The sequence below is a fragment of the Egretta garzetta genome, unplaced genomic scaffold (assembly GCF_000687185.1).
Source record: "Egretta garzetta isolate BGI_Z169 unplaced genomic scaffold, ASM68718v1 scaffold119, whole genome shotgun sequence".
Taxonomy (NCBI): domain Eukaryota; kingdom Metazoa; phylum Chordata; class Aves; order Pelecaniformes; family Ardeidae; genus Egretta; species Egretta garzetta.
The window spans coordinates 91,662-107,982 of record NW_009260794.1 but is presented as its reverse complement, the minus strand read 5'-3'; the positions used below and the strand labels follow the sequence as shown (position 1 = coordinate 107,982).

The 16,321-nt window shown below is 52.1% G+C and overlaps 2 protein-coding genes across 2 annotated transcripts; one reads left to right on the top strand and one right to left on the bottom strand.

The window, feature by feature from the left end:
• The first annotated feature begins 5,202 nt into the window (after nucleotides 1-5,202).
• LOC104133343 (olfactory receptor 14C36) lies at nucleotides 5,203-6,135 on the top strand. Its single transcript, XM_009646735.1, has one exon. The coding sequence runs from the start codon at nucleotides 5,203-5,205 to the stop codon at nucleotides 6,133-6,135; it is 933 nt and encodes a 310-aa protein (XP_009645030.1).
• Nucleotides 6,136-12,362: 6,227 nt separating this feature from the next.
• Nucleotides 12,363-15,699, bottom strand: LOC104133342 (olfactory receptor 14C36). Its single transcript, XM_009646734.2, has 2 exons — nucleotides 15,630-15,699; nucleotides 12,363-13,321 (listed from the first exon to the last, which is right to left on the bottom strand). Exons 1-2 carry the CDS (start codon nucleotides 15,634-15,636, stop codon nucleotides 12,363-12,365), a joined length of 966 nt encoding a protein of 321 aa, XP_009645029.2. The 5' UTR covers nucleotides 15,637-15,699.
• Between the last annotated feature and the right edge of the window lie 622 nt (nucleotides 15,700-16,321).

Here is a 16,321-nt window from a genome sequence, read left to right as displayed (position 1 = left end):
GAGCCCCCATCACTCTGCCCGAGCTGCGATCACTCTCCCCACGACCGACCGACTGACCCCACCGAGCATGACGTTCTATGGTATGGAACAGCTCTTTGGTCAGTTTGGGTTAGCTGTCCTAGCTGTGTTTCCTCCCAGCTTGTTATGCACCTGGCCGAGCAGGAGACGCTCAAAAAGTCCTTGAGCAGTCTCAGCACTACTTGGCAACAACTAAAAACATCAGCGTGTTATCAACATTCTTCTGGTACTAAATCCAAAACACAGCACTCTGCTAGCTACTATGAAGAAAATTAACTCTATCCCAGCCGAAACCAGGACACAGTGGATGGAGATCAAGTCAGGATTTACATGGGTAAGGTCAACACTTCTTAGTACATTCCGATGGATCTTGTACTTCCAATAAACACCATGATACCCAATCCACACATCAGTCTCTGAAGAAGTTCACATGAAGGGTGGTCTTGTGAAAGTCAGCCTTTATTACCCTGGGTGACCTGCTGGTTTCCCTCTCCAGAGAGGGACAGAGGCTGGATCCCCTTCTCAGGACAGACTCCTTGCCAGGAAGCCACAGCCATGGGGGTAGCTCCCCTGGTTCTTGCTGGCACTTCACTCAGCATCCATTTTTGTGTAGTTGGTGCATTTCTGTGACTGCTCTTTCTTCACAGAAGATCATAAAAAGCCAACTGTGTCATAAGCGATGGTCATGAAGGCCCTGTTATGGCCATGAAAGCTCACCATGGGCTCTGGAGGGAGAAGGGAGTATATTTCTAATCCCAGGAAGCTCCAGGAAGTTCAAGGCCTCTTCTATAGAGTGAGTGGCTTTGAGCATCAGTGATTTGGCATGTGTAGGTGTGGGAGAGAGGATCAGGGGATTTCAGTGAGAAAGAAGGGGGTGGCTGATGGCCATGACTAATCCCAGAGTTGAAAAGCAGTTGACATCTGGATGTGAAGGAGCATTAGGAAAAGGTTTGTCCTACAACTACAGCAGGAAGGAAGGACCCTCCTGTGCAAGTCAGGGATGATATGGACGTTTCCATCTTGTGTGCACACCTCAGCCTGGCAGATGGGGAATGCCCACTGCTGGGGGTGGCTGTGCTCTGTCATCCACATGAGCTCACCTTGCACAACAGCACTCTTGGATGCAACCTCTGCAGTCCTGTGGACTGATAAGGGTCTAGTTTGCCAAAGTAACCCCCAGCTTGATCCCTATCCACTGCTTCTTCTTCTCCAGAGTCCTCAGTGTCCTGCCTCAAATCACAAAGGCCTGGGAGAACTCACTGGTGGTAAGTGAGGCAAAGAGGCCATAGATTGATCTACACCTAATCTTAATGCAGCATTGGCCCCACATTGTCTCTTTCTTCTTGAACAGTTCCTGATGAAGCAACAGCTCATTTTGGTTCCCCTTGCATTCCCTCTTCAGTTTCGATTCAGTTATTCTGAAGATCACCACTGCTCTTGCAGGATGCTGTCATTGAAGACAAGATGTTTCCAGGCACATGGTGAAAATGATTGGTCTGTTCCTTGGCTGTATCACCGTGGATGTGAGTACAGACCCCACTGTGATGTGCATTGTGTTCACGCAATGCTTGCAGGGGTTAGGTGGAGGAGGGACAGACCTTGCCCCTCTGATGGCTCCTGATGACTGATGCCTTTGACTGATGGCAACAGTCAATGGCACACAGGCAGCCAATCACACTCCCTGCAATGCCATCTGGGGTGTCTGTCACACACCTGCCCTGAATGGGCATTGCTTTCCTGGAGGTCCTCTGCTGTTCATGCAAGCCCAGCCATCTTATGTAGCTCCCTGGGTCTGGATGTGAACAGGAAATGGAGCAGATGCCCTGAATTCTGTAAGTCAGTGTGGGGATGAACATGAGGCAACTGGCAATGTGGTCAGTGGAGATCTAGTTGATCAGTGGAAGAAGAGAGAGTCTGAGCTCTCCCTATGTCACCTGACTGTAACTGTTCAGGTGAATAACTCTATGAGCTGCCCTGACCATCATGAGTTCAGCTGCCCTTCATTTGGACATCAGCTGTCATTGCATTTGGTCAAAGGGAACTCTCAATAGCCTCCAAGAACAAGCCCCCAGGTGCTGCCCTATCTCTATGAGCTGCTCCATTTCATTTTACAGCTCCCTGCATGCATCTTTGGCCAACTCTGGCACCTCAAACGTCACCAGACATTTGCATCTCACTCCTAGCATCCCTCTCCATTGATGAGCAAAAGAACACACATGAAGGTGCCTATATTTTTAGAGCTGAAATGAGGCAAGAGGAATCCCAGCTCCTGTGGATTTGTGGCAGGCATGGGAGGGAGTTGAGTCCCCTTCCAGCCCCAGTAATATAGACCCGGGATGAGGTGCCTCACTTGACTCAGAACAGGTAAACAATATTCCTGCCATGCCAGTGTCTAGATCTGATGATGGAGTAAGGACAGGTGATTCTCATGCCCAAATCTTTTCCTCACAGCAGAAAGTACAGTGCTGGGAAGAAATGTCTGTTCCCCAGTGGAGGGAGGGAACATCCAGTTGGCTTCACAGCAGGTTCCCCTGAAGCCCCAGGGACATATTGAGGGAGGGGGCCTTGGGCTGGTCCTCTGCTGCTGAGCTGGGCTGGGCTCCTGGGATGGAGGGAGCTGATGGCAAGTGGGCAGCGCTGCACAGAGACAGCTCTGCCCAGGAGCAGCTCCTCTGCAAAGCACAGCAGGGCTGAGGGCACTGCCTGCAGGCACCAAGGGGAGAGGAGCGAGGCAGAGCAAGGTTAAAAACAGTCTGGAGTGGGAGGATGCTGAGAGGTCATGGAGAGAAATCTTGACAGAGAGTAAGTCTGTGACTGCAGGGCATTGCATCTGCAGATCCTTGTGGGATCTCCTACAGCTGTCGCATTGCACAGCCTATGTGATAGGTAAGTAGAACCCTCAGAGTTTCTCTGGTGCAGAGGATCAGAATGTGCTGCAGAGCAGGGCTTCCCTGCTGCCCCATCAGAGGGACAGGGCATGATGGCTGCCTTCTCCCAGGGAGGGCAGCAGGGTGTGAAGGTGGGTGTGCAGGCAGGGGTGCCCAGGGCTGTCCTTCCTAGCAGGGTCCCTGCACCCCAAGGGGCTGTGTGCTGGGGCAGGGACTCTGCTGCCTGCCAGGGTCAGCACTCAGCCTGCCCGGGGAGCTCCCCACGGTTGTGGGGGGAGAAGGTGTGGGTGGAAGGAGTAACCCGATCAAGGCAGGGTCCTTCTGCTGTTGAGAGGGTGCTGTGTGGGTCAGGGCTGCTCACAGCTTTTCATCATGCCCAGGAGATTTCCAAAGGGATGTTTCCAGGAGAAGATCAGGGAAATGATTACTATAAAGGGATTTCTTGAGTCTGTCTTTCAAATTATTAATTCCAGAGGGCTGAGGGTGTGACATAAAAGTGTAAGTGTAAAAGGAGCTCTCAAGTTTATAAGAAGTGAGTGTAACTCCTGTATTGCAACTTTGAGTGGTCAATAGGACTTCCAGGAGCCTGGTAAAGTGCCTTCAGCCACTCCTCTGACTATGGCCAGCATCAAATCTGCTGGACCTGTTGGGGATTTTCTGAGCTTCCCTTCTCCACCTGAAAACAGGAACATGTGCCCAGGCAGTGCCCTGCAAACAGGCAGATTTCTTTAGGGCCAGGATGAGTGCACAGAGGTTGGGATGGGGTCTTTGAGCACTGACAGGGAAAAGACATGGGGCAGGGAAACACCTCCCAGGGTGAGCACCTCCATGCAATGGTCAGGGAATGAAAGGATACTCAACCCAGAAATTTAGGAGAAAGAATTCTTTATGTTCCCCTCCAATGCCAAGCCCTTCCTCTGAGCAAGCCCCCTGGCCTCCTCTCCCAGACAGAAAAGCCTCTGCCCTCAGGGCTGGGGGCTCCAAGACGTGAACCAGCTCCTCTGCAGCCAGAGCTCCAGCAGAGCCGTGGGGCAGCTCTCCAGCCCCGTGGCCATTTCCCTCTGCAGAGCCCAGGGACTGAGAGCACATGCCCGTGGTGCCTGGGAGGTGGCGTGCAGAGCTGGGGCAGGGTAACGCTGCCTGAGGGCCCGCCTGCCTCTGTCCTGGCCTCTTTCCACCAGACCCTCACTCTATTTTTCCTTGTTCCCCCACTGGTCTGTGTTATTGTTGTTACCTTGTTCTTGCTGCCAGGCTGTCTGGGGAGGTAGAGTTTGATCTGCAGTCACACACTGATCTCGTGGGTCTCCCCATGAAGGTATGTCCATAGGAACAAGTGTCCCAGCTTTCCTCTAACTTGTGGGGCTGAGGCCAATGCAGCCTCTTGGGTTGGATAATATGCTGGGTTTCCCATTACCACATGCTATCGTTAGGACAGCTGGCTATTTGCCTGACGTGTACTCCTAAGCTGTGAGCTGCCCTCTAGAATGTTACCCTGTCCCTTAGCACCCATCTAAGTGTGAAAGGCCCCTGGAGAATCACAGAGATGCTACAATGGAGGAAATGCCATTGGGTTGGTGAAATGAGCTATGTGTGTCCTGGGCCAGAAGTGGGGTGCTGAGACCTCGAGGAGGGGTGAGAAATTTCGCAGTCTTCACTGGATCCTTCTATTCTCAGCTGTTTCTGATTGCCTTTCAGGGTAACATGGGAGTTTGATCACCCTTCATCACTGAAATGTGCAAGGAAACGGAACTTGGGAACAAGTCAGAGGCACTGACCAGCTCCCCTCACCCTGCAGTGAGCCACAGACAATCCTTTTGCCTTACAGGACACATTCTGTTCTCCCTGAGTGCAGGAGGAAGTCTGAGGCTTTCTGACATCCAAGAATGCTCCACAGGGGAGATGGAGGGAAGCTGTAAAAAAGCCCAAATCTTTAAAACTGCCTTCTGCCACCCCGTTCCTAGGCAGTAAGAGTGTGGATGCTGATGAGCCCTTTTGTGTTAGGAGTGGCTTCATTGGAGAAGATTGAACATCAACATTGGCCCCTGTTGCAGTATTTCCATGTACCCACTAGCACAGAGCAGAACCGTCTGCTTGGCAGCCAGCAGGTTGAGACCCTGCTCCTCCTGGAACACTCTGCCAGCACAAGCCAGAGCTGCATTCATGGAGCTACAGGAAGGTCTCCTAGAAAAGAAAAAGGAAGATGTGAGAAATTGCTTTGATTTTCCTCAGAGAAATCTCATCTAAATTGTCACTGCCATATCTATTTTGCATGGTGTTCCATGTCCAAAGGGACCAAATGTCGAACACCAGCACCATTACCGAGTTCCTACTGCTGTTCGTAGATAGATGGGAGTGGCAGCTCTTGCACTTCTGGCTCTTCCTGGGCATCTACCTGGCTGCCCTCCTGGGCAACGGCCTCATCATCACTGCCATAGCTTGCAACCACTGCCTCCACACCCCCATGTACTTCTTCCTCCTCAACCTCTCCATCATTGACCTGGCCTCCATTTCCACCACTGTCCCCAAATCCATGACCAATTCCTTCTGGCACTCCAAGGCCATCTCCTATGCAGGATGTGCTGCTCAGCTCTTTCTGTTTACCTTCTTTGCAGTAGCAGAGCATTTTCTTCTCACTGTCATGGCCTATGATCGCTACGTGGCCATCTGCAAACCCCTGCACTACGGGACCCTCCTGGGCAGCAGAGCTTGTGTCCACATGGCAGCAGCTGCCTGGGGCAGTGGCTTTCTCGATTCTCTCCTCCACACTGCCAATACATTTTCACTAACTCTCTGCAAGGGCAATGCTGTGGAGCAGTTCTTCTGTGAAATCCCCCAGATCCTCAAGCTCTCTTGCTCAGATGCCTACCTCAGGGAGGTGTGGCTTATTGGTTTTAGTACCTTTGTTGTCTTTGGCTGTTTTGTTTTCATTGTACTGTCCTATGTGCAGATTTTCAGGGCAGTGCTGAGGATCCCCTCTCAGCAGGGACGGCACAAAGCCTTTTCCACCTGCCTCCCTCATCTGGCCGTGGTCTCCCTGTTTCTCAGCACTGCAGTGTTTGCCTACCTGAAGCCCCCCTCCATCTCTTCCCCAGTTCTGGATCTGGTGGTGGCTGTTCTGTACTCAGTTGTGCCTCCAGTAGTAAACCCCCTCATCTACAGTGTGAGGAACCAGGAGCTCAAGGATGCCCTGAGGAAACTGATTCAATGGGTTCACCTTCAGCACCAGTAAACTGTCCATCTCTCCTCACTGGTTAATTCCAGTTTTTCCTATGATGATCATGTTCACACAGGTATATTTGTATTCATTCTACATCTCCAAAAGCGTGGCCTGGCTGTGCCTAGCTTTTTTTAATGTGTCGTCACAGCGTCAGAGCTGGCTTCCTGAAGAGCATCTCTATAATAAATGCTGTCTCCCCATGGCAGCTCCTGAAGGCTGGGCTCTTCTTTTTGGTGAAGTCAGGTCCAGGCTCCAGGACCTGCACTCACCGTGGCCTGTTGCTGAGTTTGCTTCTCGGTGGAGTAACAGAGAGACTGGGAGATATTTCGCAGAGTGAGGGCTGGACTCAGCTCTCAGTTGTAGGTGCCTAGTGGCACTGGAGATGGTGAACAGGCTCCAAATTCCATGCCTTGGGCTCTCCTGCATGTAACAGGGCTGAATGGTAGCTGCCTGGCTTTCTGGAGGGGAAACTGGAGACCCCAGGGTAGCAGAGGGCATCTACATCTACATCTACATCTACAAATGATGTGCCTGGGTGTGGCTGTCCCAAAAGAAGGGTCCATCCAAGGTGGAGTCACCCAAAGGCAAAGCACTATATTTAAGTATCCACAATTAAACAAGGGCTCTGCAATGCCATCGGAGGCTGTGGGGACTCAGCAAGATCATAAAAAGGAGAGTGGAGAGTGATTGATGTCTCCTGCAATAAAATCCCAAGGATGGTTCATTGTGTACACTGGAAAACATTCTGAGCCATGAGAGATGCTCTGCACTCCTTCCACATCTTTTGACCCCTGGGAATGAGCTCAGTGGCCGTGCTCAGCCCAGCTGGGCCTGACCAGCACAGCCAGCATGGGGTCACTCCATGGCCTTACAGCCCACTTGCTCTGCAGAGCACCCCTGCCAGCTCAGGGCCCTGTGAAGAGCACAGGGAGGGGGCTGGGAGCACCAGGCAGGATCACGGTGCAGAGCCAGAAGTCTTTGTTCTCCTGGTGCTCCACCAGGCCTGGGAAGTGCCTGGAGAAGGACTGGTGTCTACCACTTACCATGTGTTTAGTGCCATCATCCCTCCTGCAGGGTGGAATGGAGGGGGAGGCTGGGGCCTGTATCAGGGCTTGCACTGAAAGAAGGGTTGACCCAGAAACCACATCATTTTACTGCTGTCCTTCAGTCCCTGTGCCCAGTACATGTCCTTGAGACAACCTTCCCCACCCCATGTGTTAAACCTTACCCCAAAAGCCACCCCAAGACAAGACTTCTCAGCCAGAGTCCAGCTGTGACCACAGGGAGGACAAGGCCTCTTCTGGGTTCTCTTCAGGACTGGCAGTCTCTATGATCCTCAATGGAAAAGGCAGCACACAGAGGAGGACTTGGGAAACTGCAGACCACCCCCATGCCCATGGAGGCCCTCAAGTCCAAGTATCCAGCCCAGCTTGTTGCTGCATGATCAGACAGGAGAAACTTCCTCAGGAACCTCATTCCAGACCCCATCCCCTCGTACCAGCCCCAGCCAGGCACGACTCTCCCCCTTGTCACTGTGATGGTTCTAGAGATCCAAGAGACACCTAGTGGGGGAAATGTTGGGTGGGTAGAGCCACCTCAATGCTCTTGGCACCCCCTCTGCAGGCAGAGCAGCTCTCCATGGCCAGGACAGGACTTGCTGCTGCTCGTGGTGTCAGGGCTCTCCTGTGGGCTGCAGCCACTGGCACTGCCTGCTGGGAACCCCACAATGAAGGCCAAGCTTTTGTGCCCTTCTCCACAGCTCACGGTGGCTCCTCTCCTGTGCTGCTGTCCTCTCTCAGGAGCACCGCCAGGCACGTTACGCCCAACTGGGTTGTGCAGAGGAGCTGCTGGATGTCTTCTGTGCTCCCCCTCACAGCCCCTGGCTCTTTCCCCATGTCAGCCCATGGGCACCACCTCAGCCCCTTTGTGCTGGGTGTTGGGTGTCTCCATGGGCCCTCCTCTGAGCCCACGCAGGGACCCCCAGTACCTATCTCTGCTTGGAGCTGGTCACCCTGTCCTGGCTGCACAGTCCCAGGGAAGCCTGGTGAGGCCAGACTTGGAGAGTAGGTTGTGATTGTTGGGGTGGGTTGATCCCAGCCAGCAGCCAAACACCCACACGTTTTTTTCACTCAACTGCCCTCTACTTGAGGATGGGGAGAAAACAGAAGAAAGGAGAAAAGCCTCATGGATCAATGGAATGACACCTTAATCAGAAAAGAAAAAGCTATGCGTGCAAGCAAAGCAAAAAGAAGAATACACACACAACTTCCCAGGACCAGACAGATGTTCAGCCACTTGCTAAAGTGCAGAGCCTCAGCTCACATAACACTGGCTTGGGAAGACAAACACCGTAACAGCAAACAACACCGCTTCGTCCTGCTTTTGCTGAGTTTTTATTGCTGAGAATGACATCCTTTGGTATGGAGCAGCCCTTTGGTCAGTTCAGGTCCCTTGTCCTGGCTGTCTTCCCTCCCATTTCCTTGTCCCCTGCCAAGCCGACTGACTTCTGTGGGAGTTGCTTGTGGGAGAAAACCTTGATACTCTGCAAGCAGTGTTCATCAATGGCCAGAATCCTGGTGTGGGATCAGCACTGGTTTAGCCACCAATGCAAAGCACAGCGATTAGCGGGGCTGCTAGAGAGAAAGTGAACTCCATCCCAGTCAGGCCTGGTACAAGGATGCTTGGTCAGAGTAGGTGAGAGGATCTGGCCTGGGGGAGGGATGGGAGGAAAGGACAAAACACAATCAGGACAAGAAGCAGAAAGGGCAGAAAGGGAAATTTCTCATGAGTTTAAGGGGAGATCCAACCTACCATGATACTGGATAAGTGCTGGGTCAGGAGAAATCCCTGACCAACCTGACCTACCTGTCAAGTTGTCCCTGCCTAGACCAGACCATGGTGCTGGAGGCCTCCAGAGATGCCACACAACCAACACCCGGTAGGGGCAAGGGGCTGGGCACTTGGGGCGAAAGAAGTGGAGGCTGCTGTGTGTTGAGGCTGTGCTGGACTTTGTAATCTGCGGTTGTCCCTGTCCTCAGGATGACACAGTGAAGGAGCTCATCCTCAAAAGGAGGCTCTGCTTCATGGGCACCAGAAGTCCAACCAGCACAGGGATACCACAGAAAATTGCTCAGAATCACTGCAGGGCATTCTAAAAGCACAGAAAAATGAGGCTTGGAAGAGGCCTCTTGGAGACTGTCTAATCCAACTCCTTCCTACTCAAGCACAGTAAGCTGGCGGAGGTTGTCCAGGACTGGCTCTAGACGGCCTTTGAATACCTCCATGGAGGGAGATTCTACAGTCTCTTTGGGCAAACACATCCAGTGATCAGGCACCCACTGTAAAGAAGTGTTTTTTTACGTTCAGATGAGAAGCAGAGGAGGAAACCTGAGAGCAATGGGAAGTGCATACATCCAGATAGTCTGCTGAAAAGATGTTCTTAGGCATGGCCATCTAATCAGGAGAGCTGGAAACACCAGAATGACAAGGGAGATGAAATAATCGACAGAGTAGTGGTAATACAAGTACAGGGGAGATCAATATTTCTTCCCTTTCATTAGTTCACTTCCAGGAAATTCCTATTCTGACAGGGTGGGAAAACATTGCCATTTCTTAAAAGGACTCCAATGATCAGACATGAGTTGCCTGACCATGAACAGGCAGTGCCACTTTTAGAGGTCCCAGTGTCCCTGAGGTGTTGGCCTGGGATTGGCATCTATCACAGAGGACCTGTGGGAGACCAGAGCACCATGCAAGCTGCCAGTGGAAGCTGGGCAGGGGTTCCCAGGGCATCTGTACTAGCACGACATGTCTGTGTGCCTGCAGCTGAAGACATTTGTGTCCTACAGCCCTTCCCAGTGCTGGAAAACACTTTTCCTTTTCAAAAAGAGAAGTCAGAAATCCCACTAAAGACTGAAAAAAAGCTGAAAAGTGCATTGACACCTTTCTTTGTTTTGGATCTTTGTCTTCAGTTCTTCTTACTTTCATTTTCACTGACATTAACGGACACCTGGAAGGCCTGTGGGCATGAAAACAAGACGAATTTGTGTCTTGAAAAGAGCCCCATGCCCCAAAAACCTTCCCTGCCCCGGACTCCTCAGTCTTTGCACAGAGTGAGTCGCACTGAGGCGTCGACGTCTTCACTGCTTTAGATGTTGGTTTCAATGGTCACTGACAGCACAGGAGGATTCATGTCCCATGACCGTCTGCTCTGCTCCACATAGAAACAGGGCCCAGCTTCATGGGACCCTAAGAGAACAGAGGTTGAAGGGACCTCAGGAAGTCCGCAGGCTCTGTATTCTCCATGTCCTCCTCTCAGGTACTGTCAGGCTGCGATGTGGTCCCCCTCAGCCTTCCCTTCTCGAGGCTGGACAAGCCCAGCTCCCTCAGCCTTTGCCCTCCAGCAAAGTGCTTCAGCCCCTGGCTGTCCTGAGGGCCCTTCACTAAACCCACTGCAGCTTGCCAGTATGGCTCCTGAATTGGGGATCTGAAATCTGGATGGAAGATTGCAGAGAATCCCTTCCCTTGATCATAGAATCATTTTGTTGGACCTTTAAGGTCATTGAGCCCAACCATACCTGTCCACTACTAAACCATGTCCCTAAGCACCTTGTCTACCCGTCTTTTAAATACCTCCAGGCATGAGGACTCGCCCACCTCCCTGGGCAGCCTTTTCCAGTCTCTGATAACCCTTTCAGTTAAGAATTCTTTCCTAATATCCAATGTAAACCTCCCGTGGTGCAACTTGAGGCCATTTCCTCTCGTCCTAGTGCTTACAGCTTGGCAGAAGAGACTGACACCAACCTAACTACACCCTTCTTTCAGGTAGTTATAGAGGGCAATGTCACCAACATTTTTTTGTCCAGGCTAAACAATCCCAGTTCTCTCAGCTGCTCCTCATAAGACTTGACCTTCAGGCCCCTCAACAGCTCTGTTGCCTTTCCCTCAATCTTCTGGTTGTGTTTCTGGTCATCCATCCCAGGGTGCAGGTGGCCTCCCTTGTTGCCAGGGCACACACTTGCCTCCTGTCTAGCTCACTGACCACCCAGAACTTTCCCACAGTGCTGCTCCCACACAGGCAGCCCCCAGCCTGTGCCATTGCCAGAGTGAGTCCCCTGCTGGTGCAGAAACCAGCATTTGTCCTTGTGGGATTTCATGAGGTTCTTGCTATTACATGCTCTCCTCCTCCTTGAACCCCTTCATTGAGCAAAGAGGTCTGTGAGACATTTGCAGTAAAGACTCAGGTAAAAGGTCATTGAGTTCCTCAGGCCCATTGGTGTCTACAGTTTAGGAAAGCACTGTCCTTGTTCAGCAGCAGCCCTGCATTTCTGTTGGGCTCTAACAAAGCAATTGAAGCTCTTCTCTCTGCCCTTGACTTTTCTTGCAGCCACCAACTCCAGGTGGTCACCCCCTGGCAGCTGCTTCATGACCTCACAGTGCCCTGTCCTGTACCAGCCCAGCCCCACTGTCCCACACACGGTCCCATGCACCCATTGTGAAGGCACAGCATGGCAAAGGGTGTATTTGGTGTGAGGAACAGTTTGTCTTCATGATCTCCATGACACCCCCTTGTGTCCTATCCCCCCTGGTTCCTCCTACTTGAGACAGCTTCCACCAGGTCCTGGAACCTACCCAGCCCTATCAGCATCCCATGTGGGGTTTCACAGACATCCCTGCTTAGAGGTCTGCCAGGGTCTAGACAAGGAGAGAGGTCGAGCAAGACTGGCCATTCCCTCAGTGCAGGCACTGAGCCCAGCAGCACGAGGGAAATGGCTGTGCAGCAAAACTCACCCATAAAAACGTGGAGAGTGGCCAGTGCTGGAAGTAGCCGAACAGCAAGGCCACCAGTGAAAGCTCACTCCAGTCCCATTACATTAAACATCACCCCATGCCCTCCTCCCCACAGCCCATGGAGAACGCCAGCTAAGCAGCATGGAGGTGTGGGGGAGAAATTCTTCAGCCTGTTCCTGATCTCATCTTTGGAAAAGAGACAATCTTTCAAGTAAGTGGTCTACTCAAACCCCCTTTTATTACAGAGATGTGACGGGGAGGCCAGCTGTGCCATTGGGCCAGACACATGTGCAAAGACCTCTGGCCCAGACAGACTGGGTTCATGCCTCTGGAGAAATGGAGTGCATGCAGACATTCCTGGAGAAATAGAGCTATCACAGATAAAATGCCCAGCGCACAGGAGGTTCCCCAGATACAATGGAAATCACTTGTGAAGAGACATGGGCAGCTTATTGCTGCAGAAACACAACTGATTGAATCAGCTTCTTTAGTGCGTCGTTGAGCTCCTGGTTCCTCATGCTGTAGATGAGAGGGTTCACTGCTGGAGGCACCACTGAGTAGAGAACTGCCACTACCAGATCCAGAGATGTGGAAGAGATGGAGGGGGGCTTAAGGTAGGAAATAATGGCAGTGATGATAAACAAGGAGACCATGGCCAGGTGAGGGAGGCACGTGGAAAAGGCTTTGTGCCGTCCCTGCTGAGAGGGGATCCTCAGCACGGCCTTGAAGATCTGCACATAGGACATCAGGATGAAAACAAAACACCCAATAGAGAAACAAAAACTAAGCACAAGAAGCCCAACTTCCCTGAGGTTGGAATCTGAGCAGGAGAGCTTGAGGATCTGGGGGATTTCACAGAAGAATTGGTCCACAGCATTGCCCTTACACAGAGGTATGGAAAGCATACTGGCTGTGTGCAGCACAGCATTGAGGAACCCACTGCCCCAGGCAGCTGCTACGATGTGGACACAAGCTCTGCTGCCCAGGAGAGTCCCATAGTGCAGGGGTTTGCAGATGGCCACGTAGCGATCATAGGCCATGACAGTGAGAATATAATATTCTGCCGATAACAAAAAGATAAACAGAAAGACCTGGGCAACACATCCTGAGTAGGAAATGTCCCTGGTTTCCCACAGGGAATTCACCATGGATTTGGGAACAGTGGTAGAGATGGATCCCAGGTCGAGGAGGGAGAGGTTAAGGAAGAAGAAGTACATGGGGGTGTGAAGGCGGTGGTCGCAGGCTATGGTGGTGATGACAAGGCCGTTTCCCAGGAGGGCAGCCAGGTAGATGACCAGGAAGAGCCAGAAGTGCAAGAGCTGCAGCTCTCTTGTGTCTGAGAATGCCAGGAGGAGGAACTGCGTGATGGATGTACCATTGGACATTTTCTTCCTCTCACAATGGGGCACTTCCATAGGAGAAAAAGACAGTGACAAGTTAGGGGAGACCTCTGAGGAAAATCAAAGCCTTTCTCCTAGAAATTGACTGTGTTATACTCTGCCCTGCCTTCCCTTTTCCAGGACACCTTCCTTCAGCTCTGTGACTCTATCTCTAGCTTGTACTCGCTGAGTGTGCCATGAGGAGCAGGGCCTCTGCCCGCTGGCTGCTGAGGAGTCAGCCCTGCTCTGCAGCAGTGAGCTCATGGGAATGGTGGGGGAAAGGGGCAGCCCTGGTTGTTGATTTTGTCAGATAAATCTGCTCCCAATGCAGAAGGGCCTGTCAGTATCTGCACTCCCAGTGCTAAGGAACAGGGATAACAGAAGGAAGTTGGAGATGTTTGGTGATTTTAATTTTCCCCTATCTCAACTGGGGAGTTTTCCTGGATGTCAGAAATCATCAGCATTTCTGCTTCACTCAGGGAGAAGAGAGTGGGTCCTGCAAGGCCACAGGATTTCCTGTGGCTAATTGGAGAATGAGAGCAGCTGGTCTGTCCCTCCAACTTGTTCTCAGCTTCCAGTGGCTTGTTCTTCATGAGATGGAGGGTGATCACACTCTTGTATTACCCTGAGAAAGAACCAGACACAACCAAGAATAGAGGTATCCAGTGCAGACCGCTAAATATCTCACCCTTTCTCAAACTCTTAGCACTCCACTTCAATCCAAGGACACACATGGTTCTTTTTAGCAATTCAAAAGCATTTGTGCCATTGTAGCATATCTGTGATTCTCCATGGGGCTTCCAGATAGCAAAAGGGTTCCAGATAACAAAATGGGAGAGGTTTTCAGCATGGAGGGCAACTCACAGCTTGGGAGGACACCTTGAGGTGATAATCAAGTTCTCTAATGATACCACCTCATGAAGGGAAAGCCAAGGTATTGTCAGAGCCCACAGGCTGCATTGCCCACAGTCCCACAGATTAGAGGAAACCCGGGACACATGTTCCTATGGACACAGTTGTATGGGGGGGACCCACAAGATCAGTGTGTGAGACTGCAGCTGAAACTCCACCTCCCCAGAGAACCCGGCAGCAGGAGTGAAATAACAAAAACAAGGTAACACAGACCTGTGGAGGAACAAGGAAAAATACAGTGAGTGAGGCAGGCGGGCCCTCAGGCAGCATTACCCTGCCCCAGCTCTGCACGCCACCTCCCAGGCACCACCATGGCTGGGCAGATGCTCTCAGCCCCTGGGCTCTGCAGAGGGAAATGGCCATGGGGCTGGAGAGCTGCCCCACGGCTCTGCTGGAGCTCTGGCTGCAGACGGAGGAGCTGGTTCTCACCTTGGACCCCCCAGCCCTGAGGGCAGAGACTTTGGGAGAGGACGCCAGGGGGCTTTCTCAGAGGAAGGGCTTGGCACTGGAGGGGATCATACAGAGCTTTCTGAATTCTCCCTCCCACAGCATTTCTGAATTTGGCTTCTTCTCATTCCCTGTTCATACCCATGCTTCCTGGAGATTGTCACCCTGGAGGTGTTTCCCTGCCCCATGTCTTTTCCCTGTCAGTGCTCACAAACCCCATCCAAAACTCTGTGCACTCTCCAGGGCCCTCCAGAACCCTGCCTGTTTGCAGGGCACTGCCTGGGTGCACGTTCCTCTTTGCAGGTGGAAAAGCAGAAGTCAGAACAATCCTCATGCATTCAGCAGAGGTGATGGTGGTGCTGTCCATAAGTAGAGGAGAGGCTGAAGGCACATACCAAGGTTTTTGGGAGACCTAGTGATCACTCAAAGTTTCAGTTTAGGAGCCTCAGTGACTTGTTAAATCTTGAAATCTCCTTTTGCTCTTAGCCTATTTCCTTGTGTCCCCTCCATTTCACTACAATGACAGACACAGGAAGCTCCTTAACTTTATGGTATGTCTATATATATGCCTTGATCTTCTCCTCCAGACATCCCCTTGGAAATGTCCTGTGGGTGATGTGGAGCTGTGAGCAGCCCTGACCCACACAGCACCCTCTCAACAGCAGAAGGACCCTGCCTTGATCGCGGTCACTCCTTCCACACACACCTTCTCCCCCCACAACCCCTGGGCAGGCTGAGTGCTGACCCTGGCAGGCAGCAGGGTCTCTGCCCCAGCACACAGCCCCCTGGGGTGCAGGGTCCATGTTCAGAAGGACAGCCCTGGGCACCCCTGCCTGCACACCCACCTTCACACCCTGCGGCCCTCCCGGGGAGAAGGCAGCCATCATGCCCTGTCCCTCTGAGGGGGCAGCAGGGAAGCCCTGCTCTGCAGCACATTCTGATCCTCTGCACCAGAGAAACTCTGAGGGTTGTACTTACCTATCATGTAGGCTGTGGGATGTCCCAGCTTTAGGAGATCCCACCAGGATCTGCAGATACAATGCCCTGCAGCCACAGACTTACTCTCTCTCCATGAGCTCTCAGCATCCTCCATCCCCACACTGCCTTTAGCCTCTCTCTGCCTCGCTCCTCTGCCCTCAGTGCCTGCAGGCTGTGCCCTCAGCCCTGCTGCGCTTTGCAGAGGAGTTGCTCCTGGGCAGAGCTATCTCTCGGCAGCGCTGCCCACTTGCTATTCCCAGGAGCCCAGCCCAGCTCAGCAGCAGAGGACCAGCCCAAGGCAGCACTTGCTTTGCTCCCTCGGGGCTCCTTCCAGGTGTTCCTGGGGCTCCAGGGGAACCTGCTGTGAAACAGGCTGAAGTCATCCCTGATGTTCCCTCCCTCAGCTGAGTAGAGACACTTCTTCCTAGCACTGTAATTTCTCCAGTGAAGAATAGATTTGGGCATAAGAATCACCTTTCCTTGTCCCATCATTAGACAGCACAACCAGACAGTTACAAAGAAAGATCTCCTTTACCCTTGCTGAGGGAAGGGTTGCAGATGAGTCAATAAAGGCATCTCAGTTGTGGGTCTGTATTCCCAGAACTAGAAGAGGACAGCAGATGTTTACACTTAGGACAACAAAAATCTTCCCTATTCCTTATGTCCACAACAGCCTACAGAGGTAGTCAGCT